The sequence below is a fragment of the Silene latifolia genome, chromosome 10 (assembly GCF_048544455.1).
Source record: "Silene latifolia isolate original U9 population chromosome 10, ASM4854445v1, whole genome shotgun sequence".
Classification (NCBI taxonomy): domain Eukaryota; kingdom Viridiplantae; phylum Streptophyta; class Magnoliopsida; order Caryophyllales; family Caryophyllaceae; genus Silene; species Silene latifolia.
In genome coordinates, this window is record NC_133535.1 from 13,094,077 (window position 1) to 13,109,351 (window position 15,275).

General features: G+C 35.7%; 3 protein-coding genes across 3 annotated transcripts; 2 read left to right on the forward strand and 1 right to left on the reverse strand.

Annotated features, from left to right (window-relative positions):
- Positions 1-1,816: 1,816 nt before the first annotated feature.
- LOC141605174 (serine/threonine-protein kinase Aurora-3-like) lies at positions 1,817-4,134 on the forward strand. The gene is made up of 5 exons (XM_074423849.1): positions 1,817-2,132; positions 2,664-2,759; positions 3,180-3,373; positions 3,465-3,537; positions 3,825-4,134. The coding sequence occupies exons 1-5, from the start codon at positions 1,983-1,985 to the stop codon at positions 3,924-3,926; spliced, it is 615 nt and encodes a 204-aa protein (XP_074279950.1). The 5' UTR covers positions 1,817-1,982; the 3' UTR covers positions 3,927-4,134.
- Positions 4,135-4,403: 269 nt separating this feature from the next.
- On the reverse strand, positions 4,404-9,863 carry LOC141605173 (65-kDa microtubule-associated protein 3-like). The gene is made up of 13 exons (XM_074423848.1): positions 9,782-9,863; positions 9,403-9,510; positions 8,476-8,682; positions 7,661-7,912; positions 7,298-7,507; positions 6,906-7,061; positions 6,222-6,381; positions 5,978-6,129; positions 5,799-5,886; positions 5,608-5,681; positions 5,248-5,322; positions 4,943-5,159; positions 4,404-4,853 (listed from the first exon to the last, which is right to left on the reverse strand). The coding sequence occupies exons 2-13, from the start codon at positions 9,472-9,474 to the stop codon at positions 4,471-4,473; spliced, it is 2,046 nt and encodes a 681-aa protein (XP_074279949.1). The 5' UTR covers positions 9,475-9,510; positions 9,782-9,863; the 3' UTR covers positions 4,404-4,470.
- Positions 9,864-11,890: 2,027 nt separating this feature from the next.
- Positions 11,891-15,051, forward strand: LOC141607413 (LOB domain-containing protein 30-like). Its single transcript, XM_074426764.1, has 2 exons — positions 11,891-12,375; positions 14,508-15,051. The coding sequence occupies exons 1-2, from the start codon at positions 12,055-12,057 to the stop codon at positions 14,925-14,927; spliced, it is 741 nt and encodes a 246-aa protein (XP_074282865.1). The 5' UTR covers positions 11,891-12,054; the 3' UTR covers positions 14,928-15,051.
- The last annotated feature ends 224 nt before the right edge of the window (positions 15,052-15,275 follow it).

A 15,275-nucleotide genomic window follows, 5' to 3' on the forward strand; every position in this document is an offset into this window, starting at 1 on the left:
CTATTTGGAGTTCGAAAAATTCAACGCTCTCCAAATATTTAAATTAACGGATAATTTTCCGTTTTGTTGAAATTTGTTAGGTTCGATTAGTGTTCCTACAAATTAATTAATCTTCGACAAGTCCGAAAAACTTTGCGTTCTTGTTCGAACAGAAATTGTCTGGCAAGTCCTATACGCATTTATCATACCAACTTTACGAAGACGAAGAAGATTAATGAGACGAAGATTTTAATTTTGATTTATTTTTGTGCAAACTCATGGAAATTTAGTAAATTACCATGAGTTTGAGGGGGGATGTTGAGATATTGTGGAGATATCGACATTATCTTGTTGATCTTGTTTGATCTTATTAGGGAATAAGATATCTTGGTGTTGCCAAGATTATAGTATAGAATATTTAGATTATTTAGTTTACTAAGTTATGCAATTCTCGGGTCACTATATAATGATGTATCGCAATTACTTTCAAAACATCATAACATCAATAATACAAATCCATTTATGCATTTCTCCCTTCTCTAATCTATCATGTTGAGATATTGTGGAGATATCGACATTATCTTGTTGATCTTGTTTGATCTTATTAGGGAATAAGATATCTTGGTGTTGCCAAGATTATAGTATAGAATATTTAGATTATTTAGTTTACTAAGTTATGCAATTCTCGGGACACTATATAATGATGTATCGCAATTGCTTTCAAAACATCATAACATCAATAATACAAATCCATTTATGCATTTTTCCCTTCTCTAATCTAACATGGTATCAGAGCCTCGCGCTCTTGAGGCCTAAAACAAATTTCCGCTACCTCGCCGGTGGGTCGATAATGTAAAACACTCACTGGCAGGATTTTCTCCGTTGATCTAATAATAAAGATTAGTTTAATTTTAATTTTTGTACAAAAAAAAAAAAAGAGAAATCAGACATAGAAGCGGTGGAGCAGGAGCATTGTTAGAGCATCTTCAATGGTTACTAGGAAGGACCTGTTTGCAATTTTAGAAAAATTTCAAGCGGGTTGCTCACCATTGGATTAGGAAAAATACGACCCGCTTGAAAGCCACGCTTGCTCTACCAAGCTACATGCTTGATTTCAAGTAGCTTTCTTTTTATTGGTCGATTATTTTAAGTGGGTCAATTCAAGCTACAATTGTATGTCGCTCACCATTGGAGCGGTATCTAGCTTACAAGCAATATTGTTGAAAATTCTTATGTGGCAAAGCAAGCTACATTAACTTGTGGCTTACCATTAAAGATGCTCTTATATGCTCCAAAAGCATCCATGCTTTGTCATATGGGGATGCATTTTCTTGACATTCTTATTACGGGTTATGATGAATCAAGAGATTTGAAAATCACCCGGATCTTATTCCTTTGGAATTTCGTTATTAATCTTCAAATCTGGTTAAGGTGGTACAAAATTAACTGGCGAGTTACGCAATCAATTTGGAGTCCGAAAAAATTAACGTTCTCCAAATATTGAAATTAACGGATAATTTTCCGTCTGGATGAAATTTGTTTAGGTCCGATTAGTGTTCCTAACAAATTGTTTGATTTTCGACAAGTCCGAAAAGCTTAACATTCTTGTTCGAATAAATTTTACCAACCTTGCAAAGATGGAGATGGATAATGAAGACGAAGAAGTTGATGAAGATTGATTTTTTCTTTGATTTTATTGTAATTCTCCAAACGTAAAGTTCGAAGTACGTACTGCCTTTACGATTGCGGGAGGGTATTAGGATATTAGGCCCATTAGGGTTAGGTTACAAGATATGGCGGCTACCGTCTAGGGTTTAGTCTATTAGGGTTTAGACTTCGGTACTATAAATAGATGTATTTTTATCATAAAAATCACAACATTCAATAATACAATTCCTTCTATGCAATTCCTCTCCCCTCTATAATCTAACAAGGTGATATTCAAGGACCAGATTGACAAGTATCATCTGCATAATCAGATGAGAAGAGAGATGGAGATTTAAATGAGTTTACGCCATCCGAATGTTGTTCGTTTATTCGGTTGGTTTCATGATAATGACAGGATTTTCTTGATCCTTGAGTATGCCTTTGGTGGTGAGCTGTATAAGGCGCTTCGTCGCTCTGGTTTTCTTTCCGAAAATCAGGCTGCAACGGTATCATTCTCGTCTTCTCCGTCATTTCTGATTATCATCTCTAGAACTTACTTTCGCTTAAAGTTGTTCTACATGATAATTAACGCTCAAGTCTGAATTCAAGTTTTTTGGTGCAGCTAATAAAATAAATCCAATTGTAAGGACCAGGAATTATATTCTAGAGTTGCGAATGTGAAGGAAGGCAGACGCTTAATGTTACATTATAATCTACTTTATTGGCGCGCAGTTCCCTTCTGCGTGACAGCGTGATCTCTAGAACTTGTTTCTGTTAATTTTTGCTGAAGCTTTGTTAATGATTGCGGAACTTTGCTGAAATTAGCCGAATTTTATTCTGCAATGCTTTTTTTTGGATGCATATGTTGTCATGGAGTTCAAATGCAAAGGAATTATAGGTGTGGGGGAGATCTAGGTCTGAATCTTCCAAGGAGTTATTTCTTGTTCTCGAATGCTTGTGTATTTTTTTGGATTTGGATCTTTAATATTGAAATATATTGCTAATTTTTATCGTATCTTTTGTATTGGCGGGGACAGTATATTGCCAGTCTTACAGAGGCGCTGGCATATTGCCATGACAAGAATGTCATCCACAGAGACATTAAGCCTGAAAATTTGTTGCTTGATCATGAGGTACTTCCAGTAACTTGCTGAGTTTGCGTTTTTACCGTTTTACTTGTTGATGAGCCTAATTTATGGTCCATCTTATACTGCATTGGTGATTGACAGACAAGTTGCTTGCTTAGAAATGATTCTTAACTGATTTGTCAGAACATTCAGTGAAAACCGATTTGATGCAAACTTTATGAAATTCCAGCCTTAATACCAGCATGTGGCATCCCATTTTGTATCTGTGTTAAATCAATTTTGAAACTCAATAGACCCTGCATGAGATGGATGAATTTCTAGGAACAAGGCATATAGAACCCGGAACATCCACGATTAAGAGAAGTGGGGAACATTTGTTATGTGGTTGGGGGTAAACATGTGGTATTTAGGTAGTTCAACGACAAACATCAATGAATCTAAATTAATCTATTCTTCCATCTATAGGGACGCCTGAAGATTGCAGATTTTGGGTGGTCAGTGCAGTCAAGGAACAATAGAGTGAGGAGAAACACTATGTGTGGAACTCTAGACTATTTGGCGCCAGAAATGGTTGAGAACAAAGGCCATGATTACACGGTCGAGTTCTTGTTTGGTGTTGCCCCCTTTGAGGCTGAGAGTCAGCGCGATACTTTCACAAGGTAAATATTAAGAAGCTCAATTGATACTATGAACAAGTTATAGGTTGGCAGGCTAGTTTATCATTGAGATGTACTGTGTATGAGTTTGCAGGATCTTGAAGGTTGATTTGAAGTTCCCATCTTCACCTGCAGTTTCCTTAGAGGCCAAGAATCTGATAACACGAGTAAGTGATTCGTTCTGGCCACCTTTAAACTCTGGCCTTCACAAATCTGGGACACACAGGATATTCTATGGGTGATTGTGTGTATCACTAATCCGCTCACGCGTGTATTAAAGCACACAATCAATCTGTGGAACTTCCACTTTTTCAACCAAAAAAAGAAAGATCACAAATAGGAAATTTATATGTAATCCATCCAATAACTATACGAAGTGTAAAAATTCAGTTGGATACAGTAAATGTACTGTTTTTTTTAATCTCAAATCATGAACATCAACAATGTCTTGCAGCTTCTGGTGAAAGACTCTTCAAAACGGCTCTCTCTTCAACAGATCCTTGAGCACCCATGGATCATAAAGAACGCAGATCTAACTGGAATGTGCCGTAAATAGAATATACCAGATCCGTAGCTGTGAAATCTGATCCTGTCGAGTGTCACTTCGACTCTTTACTTTTGGAGCTGTACTCGTAGCCCATATTCTCTTTTAAGACCGTTATTGTACCAGAAAAATCGTCATGACTCCATTGGCGAGTCCAACATTTAGATGTATAGCTGATTTTGAGTAACATAGCTGTGAAGTGTTTGTCTTTCGGACTCCATTTCTGAATGATGACCTTGTTTATCTCTAATGCAGCAAGTCAGCTAACTAATTGTATGCCTTTGCGCGTGCACTGACATAACATTGAATGAAAACTGGTAGACGGTATAATTTACCCGGACTTTACCAGTACAAAATCTGTCCCATTTTATGTCCCATCTCTCGTCTCACCATCTTCTCTTTGCGACACATCATTAGTAAATTTCATTTTTGCTTTCGTCTTTTGTCGGTATAATAAATCTGTAATTTCAGATGTTATAAGATGTAAAAGTGTAAATAGATGATTACAAACAATAACCCTCCAAGATTAAGTCAGAATAAACACATGTAAAGTATCTCAAAACTGCAATGCAGATTTTACAGTCCTCTGAGGAAGGACAAACCCAGCTCTAATCTCCTCAAAAGAATACTCGAAATCGCCACCATTTTCTACTTCATCAACTCTAACAGTAAATGGAGTATAAGGAGTACCAGATGTTGCAGACAATGTTGAAGGGGTGAGTACTATCGGAGTTACTACCTTATATCTTTCTTCCGACTTTGACTTGATTGGATTACTTTTTGGTGTCTTACTGTCTGAAATTGGTTTTTCTGGTGTTGTATACTTCTGGTTGACAGGAGAGAAAGGATCGCGGTTCATGGCTCTTCCGAGCTCTCTTGTATTTGCAGGTTTTAGCTGCTTCTTTTGTACTTGACCAATGTTGCTGTTGTTCCTGTTACCTGCATCAGTATAATAAACGAGCTTGAATTCTAGTTGAAACGAACAAAAAACCAACCCAAATGATCCGACCCAATAGAAAAATATTAACCTAAATTGTTGATCGGATGTGAGCGAACTGAAGTTTTTTCCGATTTCAGGTTTTGCTTCTGCAACATTGAGCCACTGACAGAAAATCTCCGATTATAAGCAGCGCCACCTCCAATTGAATATCTAGGAGCTCTTTTACTGCTCTTTGTAGGACTTGGTTTTGAACCAAAAATGGCCTCTTGTTCCGCTAGAAGTCGTCCTTGAAGTTTCTTTTGATCCTTCAGACATGATAGTTCAACAGTTTAATTAAGGAATGAATTCAGTATAAAGAAGACGGATGATCTTGTATGTCAGCACTTAACATACCCTCTGCCTTTGACGCTCTTTCTCTTTTTCTTGTCGTAAGATGCTGTAGTCTTCCAGCATTGACATAAGATGTATCTGCACAATGTTTCGAGTTAAAGATCCTAATTAATCATATCAGCTTGTGCAACCAATTTTACTTCGACACCTGACTCTAACGTGTTGGCTTCCTTCCGACATGACTTAACACTTCATTTTAGGCGTAAAAACCTGATAAATTTTCAAAACTAGTTCATAGTTGCAGCCAAATCGGAGTAAAACTTCTTCTGGCACATCTCGACTCTTCATTTTAGACGACATAATTTTTTCTGACAGATCCTGATACTTATAGCTGTAGTTAAGTTCGAGTAAAATAGCTCATACCCCATCATACAAGAACTTTGTTCCGGCTTCTTTCTCCCATGCATTCGTCTTCAATGTCAGGTTTTCCACCATTGCTGTTGTTTGCAGAAGAGCACAATAATTAATACTTGTCCAAACATCGTTGCTGGGTCAATCGGGTGTATATGACAGATACAAAAACAAGCTACCAACATATTGCTAAAATTGATTACCCGGAATCTTGCCAGATAAAACACGAGCCTTTTCAGCGCGCCTCAAGTTGAGATGCCCACCTCTTCCACCATTATACCGATGTTCATCCTAAGAAGTAAAAGTGCAGAAATAATGAAACACACGCTAAGCGTAGAAGAAACTCGGAAAAAGGAAACGGGTGAAGCATTCTCATTCTTACCCTGCTATACTCTTCTAACCAGCATTCTTCCTCACATGCAGCTTTCCATTTGTCAACTCTCTCAAGTATGTCCTTCCGGCTAAACGCTATTGCTTTTGTTTCTGATATTTGATGCTCGATTTGTTCAAGCACATACGATAAGTCAATAGTCTCTGTTGAAAAAATAGATTACTGATCATCATGAGAATCACAAATAAAAGCAAATGAACAAACAGTCTAAGTCTTTCAGGTTTTGAGTGTGTACCAAAATCTATAGCTTCAACAGCAAAATGCTTCAGACTGTTTTCCTCTAAGATCATATGTGTTTGCCGGCATATCTCTTCCAGTTCAGATCTTTTTTTAAGTATAAGATCTTTCATTTTGCTCGATTTCAAGTTTTCTAGCCTCAATACCTCAGCCTCAACCTGTACATTGATGAGCACCCATCATCCTCGGATAAAAAGAACTAGGGATATTCTCGCGTGTACCCCTGAACTTTTTCATTTTTTAATGTGTTCCCCTCCATTTTCACCAAACAACTTTGACCAACAATAATTCTCTGTTACGAGTTCAGAAAACGGTAATTTTCTCGTCAAGGCGTTGAATTTGAAAAAAAAAATTCACCGCCTTTTGAGCTCGTAGCCGGTAGTTAAGGTTGGTCAAAACTTTTTGAACGAATAAACTTTGATCGACCATAATTCCCGACTACGAGTTGAGACGTCGATGAATTCTTTTTCAAACTGAAAACCTCTTAAAGACGGTCAATTTCAAAAAAAAAGTTTTGTCGTATTTTGAACTTGTAGCTAAGAGTTATTGACGGTCAAAGTTTTTTTTTACAAGAAAAAAGGGTACATCTTAGAAAACGAAAAAGTTCAGGGGTACACGAGAGAATATCCCAACGAACTACTCGTATATAATACTACATGGGTTCAGATGATGGGATACTAACATAACTGATTGCATCCTCTGAAAGGCAGTCAGGTTGGGTAATCTCGTCTTCAGAAGCCGCTATTTTAGAAGTCACGTCATGGAACATTCGCTGCTCATCTGGTGGGGTGTCCATCAAGTTCCACAACTCCAGCATTGTGCTTGCAAGATCTTGAAGCTACATGATCATGACATAACATAATCAAGACCATTATATTATATATAGAGAGACGACTTTCGACTGAGGCATTTTCAGGATGACCCGTGATGAAATTTAGGTAAATAATCGCATCAGCAAATCCATTTTGCTTTATTCCATCATACAGTATTTTAAAGGCAAAGAAGATCGAGTCTTTGGCTCCAATTGAAACAAAGCAATAAATTTACGATGTAATATCACTGATATATTCTAACCTTCCGCAGCCTGTTTATCTTGATTTCCTTTAAATTATGTACAGCAGAACACAATGTAGCCAATGTTTCGCTGTTTATGTTATGAGTCCCCTTTGAATCACTCAAAGTCGGATGTATCTCGTGAATCTTCTCCTTGAAATCCATACCCAGCACCAAGCACAAGCAGTTCAGCAAATTTAAGTTCTGTAGCACTTGGTTCAGACGATCACTCTGCAAAAACAGCAATTTTTTAGACCGTGTTGCAATTGACACTAATAAGCAATTTTAACAGATTCTAAAAAAACAGAAAAAATGATTGAAACTTTGGAAATTCATTCTCGAACTAATAAGCATAAACTAAAGAATCGATAAATTAGTAGAGACCTTCTCTTTTTGGAGTACAAGAAGCTGAGTATGAAGCTCTTCGAGTCTCTTCAATGACAAATCAGTCTCGTCGACTGCCTCACTGTAAGGACACTGTGATGAACACCTATGAATTTCAATCCAAATGTCGCAAATTTGATTTAAAACGTCAACAATTTGCGTTCTTCTATCGCGTTTTCTCTTCCTCATCTCCTCAAGAAATGGAATTATCTGATTAAGTTCTTCCTTTAACCCAAGAGCTTTCTGATCAGGCTAAAACATCAACAACAATCGCGCAATATTACAGCGAGCAAAAAAAAAAAGGATATTCTCTCGTGAAATTCTCAACCTTTTCATTTTCTAAGATGTACCCTTCTTCTCTTGCAAAAAAAAAAAAAAAAAAAACAATTGACCGTAATATCTCTTGGCTACAAGTTCAGAATATGATAATTTTTTTTTTCAAATTTGACCGTCTTTAAGAGGTCTTTAGTTTGGAAAAAAATTCACCGACGTCTCAACTCGTAATCGGGAATTATGGTCGGTCCGAGTTTATTCGTTAAAAAAGGATTGACCAACCATAACTACCGGCTACGATTTCAAAAAGCGGTGAATTTTTTTTTTTCAAATTCAAGGCTTGACGAGATATTTGTTTTGAATTTTTTTTTACCGTTTTCTGAACTCATAAGAGAGAATTATTGTCGGTCAAAGTTTTTTTTGTGAAAAACGATAGGTATACCTAAGAAAACGAAAAAGTTTAAGGCTACACGAGAGAATATCCAAAAAAAAAAGAAAAAACTTGCAAGAGACGGAATTTAAACCAGTGAGTATGATCTAACCTGCCTTAAACTTGTAGGTCTCTCACCCAATGAAGAGAAGATGAGAGCAAGCTCGGCTTCAGCGTCAGCGATTGCCTGACGTAACTGAGCCCGACTTTGATAAGCCTGATCAACCTTTCTCCTGTATGCCTCTAAGCACTCTTGCTCTATTTCCATTAACATTTTGTCTCTTCCGCTTTCTGATTCTCCCACTTCATCCCATATTCCCTAACGAAATACAAAATTCGTCATTACAATTAAATCAAACAAGATCAGAACTTTTCGGTAACATCTTAATCACAAGACGTTCAAAAATCGAGTCCTCCTAACACTTGAACACGCACCCAAACACAAGGGCCATAGTCCAATTTTGGTTGACATTACTCTACTAAACAAGCATATTGGCTAGGTTAATCGACAGGTTCTCGAAGTTCGTACCATGAATTTTCTTGATACAAATATTCTTAATTAAAGAAAAAAATTGCTACAAGCCTACAACACACTATAATGCCAATTCAACCTAAGCTATACTTTCATTCTATTTATTTGTATACGTTTTTCAAAATTCCCCTCCTCTATTTCGAAAAATGTACAGTACTAATGAAACCGATTAACCTAGGAACTAAGAAGTAACAAAATTGTGGCAAATAAAATGTGAATTATTCAGCGTGATTTTTGCAACTAATTAATGTCACGCCCTAACTACTTCCTTTTCCTTGTACAAGGAAAAAATACGATCTTTTGAAATGAGGTGCAAAGACAGTACAATATATAATGGAAAGTGTTTCAAACTCATAATCTATTCTCAGGATACTCCGTCTTAACTACTAGGCTAAGCCCACGATCTAACATGCATAAACGACCCGACATATTTGTAACAAAGATTAAAAAAATGAAAAAATGAAATATAAAATGCAATGCAAATAAAAAGGATGATAAAGATTAAACCTTTAATTCATAAAGAAGAGACTCGCAGGTTGTCTCCATTCTAATGAACACGTTGCTTTTACGAATTTCCATGAAATTGCATATAATTATATATAACCAAAATATTACCTGAAAAAGAAATTTACAAATTATAAAATTATTTTCTTATGATCAATAATGTATGAAAGAAAATACAAGGGTTTGATATTCAGTGGCGGAGCAGGAGGGGCCCTCGATTCTTTGGAATTACCCCACTTTTATAAAATACGAAACAATTCCCAAGAATCGGAGAGAGTAAAATATTGCTAAATCTTTATCGATAAGATCGAGTCAAGAAATAACTCCGCCACTTAACAACTTAACTAGACTATAAAACGTTGATCATGGTATGTTTAGTTACCTCGAGAAAATTGCAGGGTAATTCAGAAATTATAATGTGAAATGATGATAAGTTGTTGTAATATTGATTGGAAAAAGAATGAAGAAGAAAAGGAATAGAGAGATGGAACGAAGAGCCGTTGGATATTGAGAAAGGAAAGAAAAATCTATGAAGAAATTTTCCGTTACATAATTTGGGATTTAGGCAAGTTTAGAGGGAAAACTTGTTATTTAAGTACATTTTAAAATTCAAAATTTAGCGTAATTATCTGATCTGATCACAAGTTTTGATATCTCAATTTATTCTCAAAATCAAAGAGATAATCTCTTTTGATAATTTGTGGAAGTTCCATGTTTTTTCAATTGTGTTAGTTGTAAATAAGATTTAAACATTTATAAGCACAAAGATATATCCCTCAATTTCAATCATTTGTTGTCCTATTTCATTTTGGGCATCTCAATCAATTGTTATCATTTCTATTTAAATAATGTATTTGTTGAGGAATTTGATCACTCACACTCAATTTAGTCCACTTGTCATTTAATAATTGGCTTTCCCTATTTTCTTGTTCTTTGTGCCAAAACCAAATAACAATAATTATTGACCGGGATATAGATAATCAGCAATTCTCCCTTGTGACGGTCACAATTTGCGACGGGCAAATGTGACCACTTTTTTATAAAATGTAACCAGTCAAGTATTGTTCATAAAATATCACTTGTAAAAAAATGGTCACATTTTCTCATAAAATGGTGACATATAACCCGTCGCAAATGTGAATAGTGTTTGTAACGGAATAGTACCCGTCACAAATGAGAATTGGTGATAATTTATAGATCAAACATGCTTATGACAAAGATAACTAGAGATTTGTCGTTCATATATCATCACACATAAATTTTATATTCCCTCTGATCTAGTTATTTGTTTACCTACTCTATTTTAGTGTCTTTTATTGATTTATTTACGTGAATTAGCACACTTTATTAGTCTTGGGTATTTGGGTAGGCAATTTTGGTCTAAAACGATACCCAACATAAAGTTTTTTTTTTTTTTTTTGGGCGAGAACATGGAACACCAAGTTGAGTGTAAGATGATCATTTTTCAACGCACAAAGATAAATAATGTGTGAGCCTTCTTTTAACGTCTACGCGGCTTAAAACACGCAACTAAGTGAAATATATATACATCCTCCATCATTATTCCATCAATGGCATTGGTGGATCACTCGATCCAAGTTATACTACGCGCAATTAATAATGATTTATATCGAAGATGTTTTAGTTTAGTGGTTACTACAGAGCTATTGTGGATAATAAGTTTTATGTTCGAATCCCCACTCCCCTGCTATATTGTAATGCGACTAAGTGCGGGAGCTTTGTTGGACAAAAAAAAATTAATAAATAATTTATCAGATTAATTATAACTTCTAAGAAACATAAATTTCACAATCTATTGCAGCAGCTGATAGAGGTGGCCATAATGGCGCGCAGGCTAATCCAACTCATGTATAAGCCACTTTTAGGTTGCCGCGCGCCACAATCTGGCCCCACACACGGGCCACCCCACCCTAACCCCCAGAAAAGCCAAAAAAGCTACTACTTGTATTAGCTTGATCCAGTCTATTGGCGCGGGCAAGCCAATATCCCAAATATTGGACCAGTTTAGGGTCATCCTCTGCTAGCACCGCTTGACCAGTCGACCTAACCTGCTTCCCCTAACATGCTGATAGGATACGTTCCCATCCACTCAAAATGACGGTTTAAATAAACTTGTAACATTTGAAAGTTTTAATTAAATTCACACTCCACTAAATTTTTTTTTGTCGTGTAACCATCTTAACCAAAAGTTTAAACTGATGGTTAAAATTCCAAGATCGATTTTATATTCTAACACGTTCCCACAGTTTTCATCTCCGAACTTTATATCCTGGCTCCGCCACTAAACTTATTATAAACAGTCAAGTAGTCCGTACCATATAACATGATTAGTCGAAGTTGATGAAGTGTACGTGAGAGTAAACAAAGCCAGGGCATATATATCTATCGTATGTTTGCTTCACGCAAGTTGCTTCTTGTGTTTTTATTTGCTCTCTACTCTCTAACTCTCCCTTGCCTTTTAAGTCTTCATTCTCCTCCTACTTCTTCATCTTCCCCTTCTCCTTCATCTCCTAATCATTTACTAATTTCCTAAACAAAATATGCTTAAATTTTCAAAATAACAATAATCGGAAAGAGAAAAACACAACATTATCCCAGTCTCTCAAGGACTCCACGAATAAAATTATAAAGTTGATGAACAAAATGAGTAGTGCAAATAAGCCTTGTAGTAGTAGTGGAGGTGGAGGTGGAGGACCGTGTGGTGCATGCAAATATTTGCGTAGGAAATGTGTGAACGGTTGTATATTCGCTCCATATTTCGACTCAGACCAAGGTCCGGCAAATTTTGCGGCGGTTCACAAGGTGTTTGGTGCTAGTAACGTCTCCAAGCTTCTCTTACAACTTCCGGCACATAAGCGCCTTGACGCGGTTGTCACCATCTGTTATGAGGCTCAGGCTCGGGTTCGTGACCCGGTTTATGGTTGTGTTGCTCATATATTTGCTCTTCAACAACAGGTATGGTCCATGTGTTAGCCTCGTCTAATTTGTTGTTTTTATAAATCGAATTTATGGTAATTTTGAGGTTAACAGGTTTTGAACTTTAGTCATATATAATATCACGTTCAATTTTATTACTATAAGTGATAAACAACATTTGCATATGTTCATTTAACACATTTATGCATTTTGTTTCGTACATTCTTTGTAGTCTTTTAAAGTCTTTTTAAATTTGTTTATTTATCAATTAGAATTCCATAATACGAGTTTTTTTTTTTTCTGGAAATCCATATTTATACGAGTAAATCTATAATTTAATTTTGGTGCTAAAACCAATATAGCCAAATTAAATTAGCTACTAGGAGCAATTAATTAATACTCTCGATCGATTAAGTAACTTCTAAGCAACCCTTTTGGAAATGTGTTCAATGTATTACTACGTGCATTAGTTAATGTAACGTTGTAATAATTCTTGTATAAAACCGTTTTACATATGTATTATTGTAAAACCTTAATTACTTATATAACCCTACTAAAATAACTTTTTGCAAATATTTTTTCTCATAATAAGGGCATTAAGGTTTTATATGGATTTATAATAACGTTTTTTCAAACCGTTTTCGATCAAGTGAAACACAAATTTGATTTAATAATTATATCGTGTATCACAGTCTAATAATAATGCTTGTGCACCTAATTTAATTATTTTTACAATTAAATAAACTGTCTAAGGCGTTATAAAGCAGTCATAGTATCTTAAAACGAGTATATAATAGAGTCACGATACAAGATATAAAGTATGTACCATTTAGGATGTTTCAAATTGATGAAAGAACCCTAGGAGGAAGAGTAGAGAAGTAGAGATTAGAAAATGCAATGATTTGGAATTTTGTAAATTAATGTGGATTGGAGGGGGGGACAAGGCATATATGCGTTACTGAAATTGAGGATACATTTGGATAATAATTGAACAAATAACATAAATTTAAGTTACATTGTTGCAAGTAGCCAAGTATGAACAAAAATATGAAGCTAGCACTTGTAATATTTGTCTGACCAAAATTGGTTGGCAAATTTTTCTGTGCTACGTAAATTTGGCAGCTATTATGGAATTGGTCTGTCTATTGTTCCCTTGCCTTTGCCCTTTACAAATTACATTGATATGGATTATGGAGTAGTTTGTTATTGGCTTATTATGGTGTCATTTGCGAAAACTTAGAAATTCTAAGTTAAATTTTTCGAATGTACCTTATATTACTATTCATCCGCCTTTTAAAAGTTTTTGGCCCCCTTAAACTTAAATCATAGCTCCATCACTGCGCCAATGTACAATATTTATTTAGTACTCCGTATAAGACAATCGATTATTCCTCAACCGTTACTTCAAACATGATATAACGAATAGAATAACCCGTTTTAAAAGGGTAGATTAGATTTGGTAGTCGTTCACACCTTCCAAAATTGTAGCTCTATTATTTTGTCACCAATCTATCTACTCGCGATCGCACGTGTTTGATCAATGATAATTTTGACTTGTAACTGAAAACTTGACCGCCATTTTCTTGATGTGGAGTATGCGTTAAGGTAAGTAGTTACCTACTAGATCTATACATACATTATATTTTAGTATAATACTCATGTTTGACTTGAGATCTTTCTCACATGGTGTTTTGAACCTTGTTTTTTTACAAGGATATTGCACACTATATACGATATAATCTAAGGCCGAGTTCTTTTAAACTTAATTTCAGGTTATTTTAGATCAGTTTGGCTCTATTCAGTTTAGTTCAGCTCAGTTTAACTTAATATCGTTCAATTCAGCTCTTCTCTTCACAAATTCTCTTTACTTTACTTCAGTTCAGTTTAGTTTAGCTTCATAAAATTCAGTTCAGTTCAGACAATTTTAATCCAAAAGAACCACGCCTAAGCCGGTTAAATAATACTGTATTTACAGGAGAAGTATTTTAAAACTTGTACGAGAAATTTATCAAGATGGACTTTATGATTTTTAGCATACACATAGTGTATCGTGTTTATTTGAATTATGAAATAAAATAAAAATATCGAAACTACTCTATGTACATAAACATATATTATATACTTGGTATTATGTTTTAACTAGTTTTACTAATCACAATCATTATATACAGGTTTTAAGTCTACAAACAGAGCTCTCTTACTTGCAAGCACACCTAACCACCGTAGAAGTTCCACGCCCACCGCGGGCCCGGTCACAACCTGCGTTGCCGCCCCAACAGTATTCGCTCTCAGACCTTCCATTGCCATCGTCCACCATGCCAGCCACCCATGACTTATCTTCGCTTTTTGACTCAATGGTGCAACCATCATGGACCATGCAACAACAACCACCACCACCACCACACAATGCAATGGACATGAGCCAGTTTAGATCAATAATTAATACGGGTGTAACGGGTCCGACCCATGGGCCTTCATCCAGTAGAGGTCATGGTGATTCTCCAGTTGCTCGTGAACTACTCCACGTACATGAGTCTCTTCCTACTAGACAAATGCATGGTCCATCTCCTTCGTCATGCATGTCTATATAAAATCATTTTGTTCGCTTCACTTACATGGATCGGACTAACCCGACCCAGATTAGTGATTTTAAGATTGAAATTAGTGAATTTTAATCAAGTAATTAATTTATAAGAAAATGCGCTGTTATTTTGAGAGGTTTAAGTCTTGCTAGTGTACCATTGTTACTCAATTTACGTCCGTAATGTTATCTTTCGCACCAGACAAAATCGACCTGACCGTATTATTTTGTACAAATTCTAATCTCTTAACAAATTGATAATAGAGAGGATGATTAGCACCAATATGAGAGTTGAATTAATTCAACTCTCATACTTGTATAGTTGTATATGAGTTGTCCCTATCCTCCGTGTTAATTA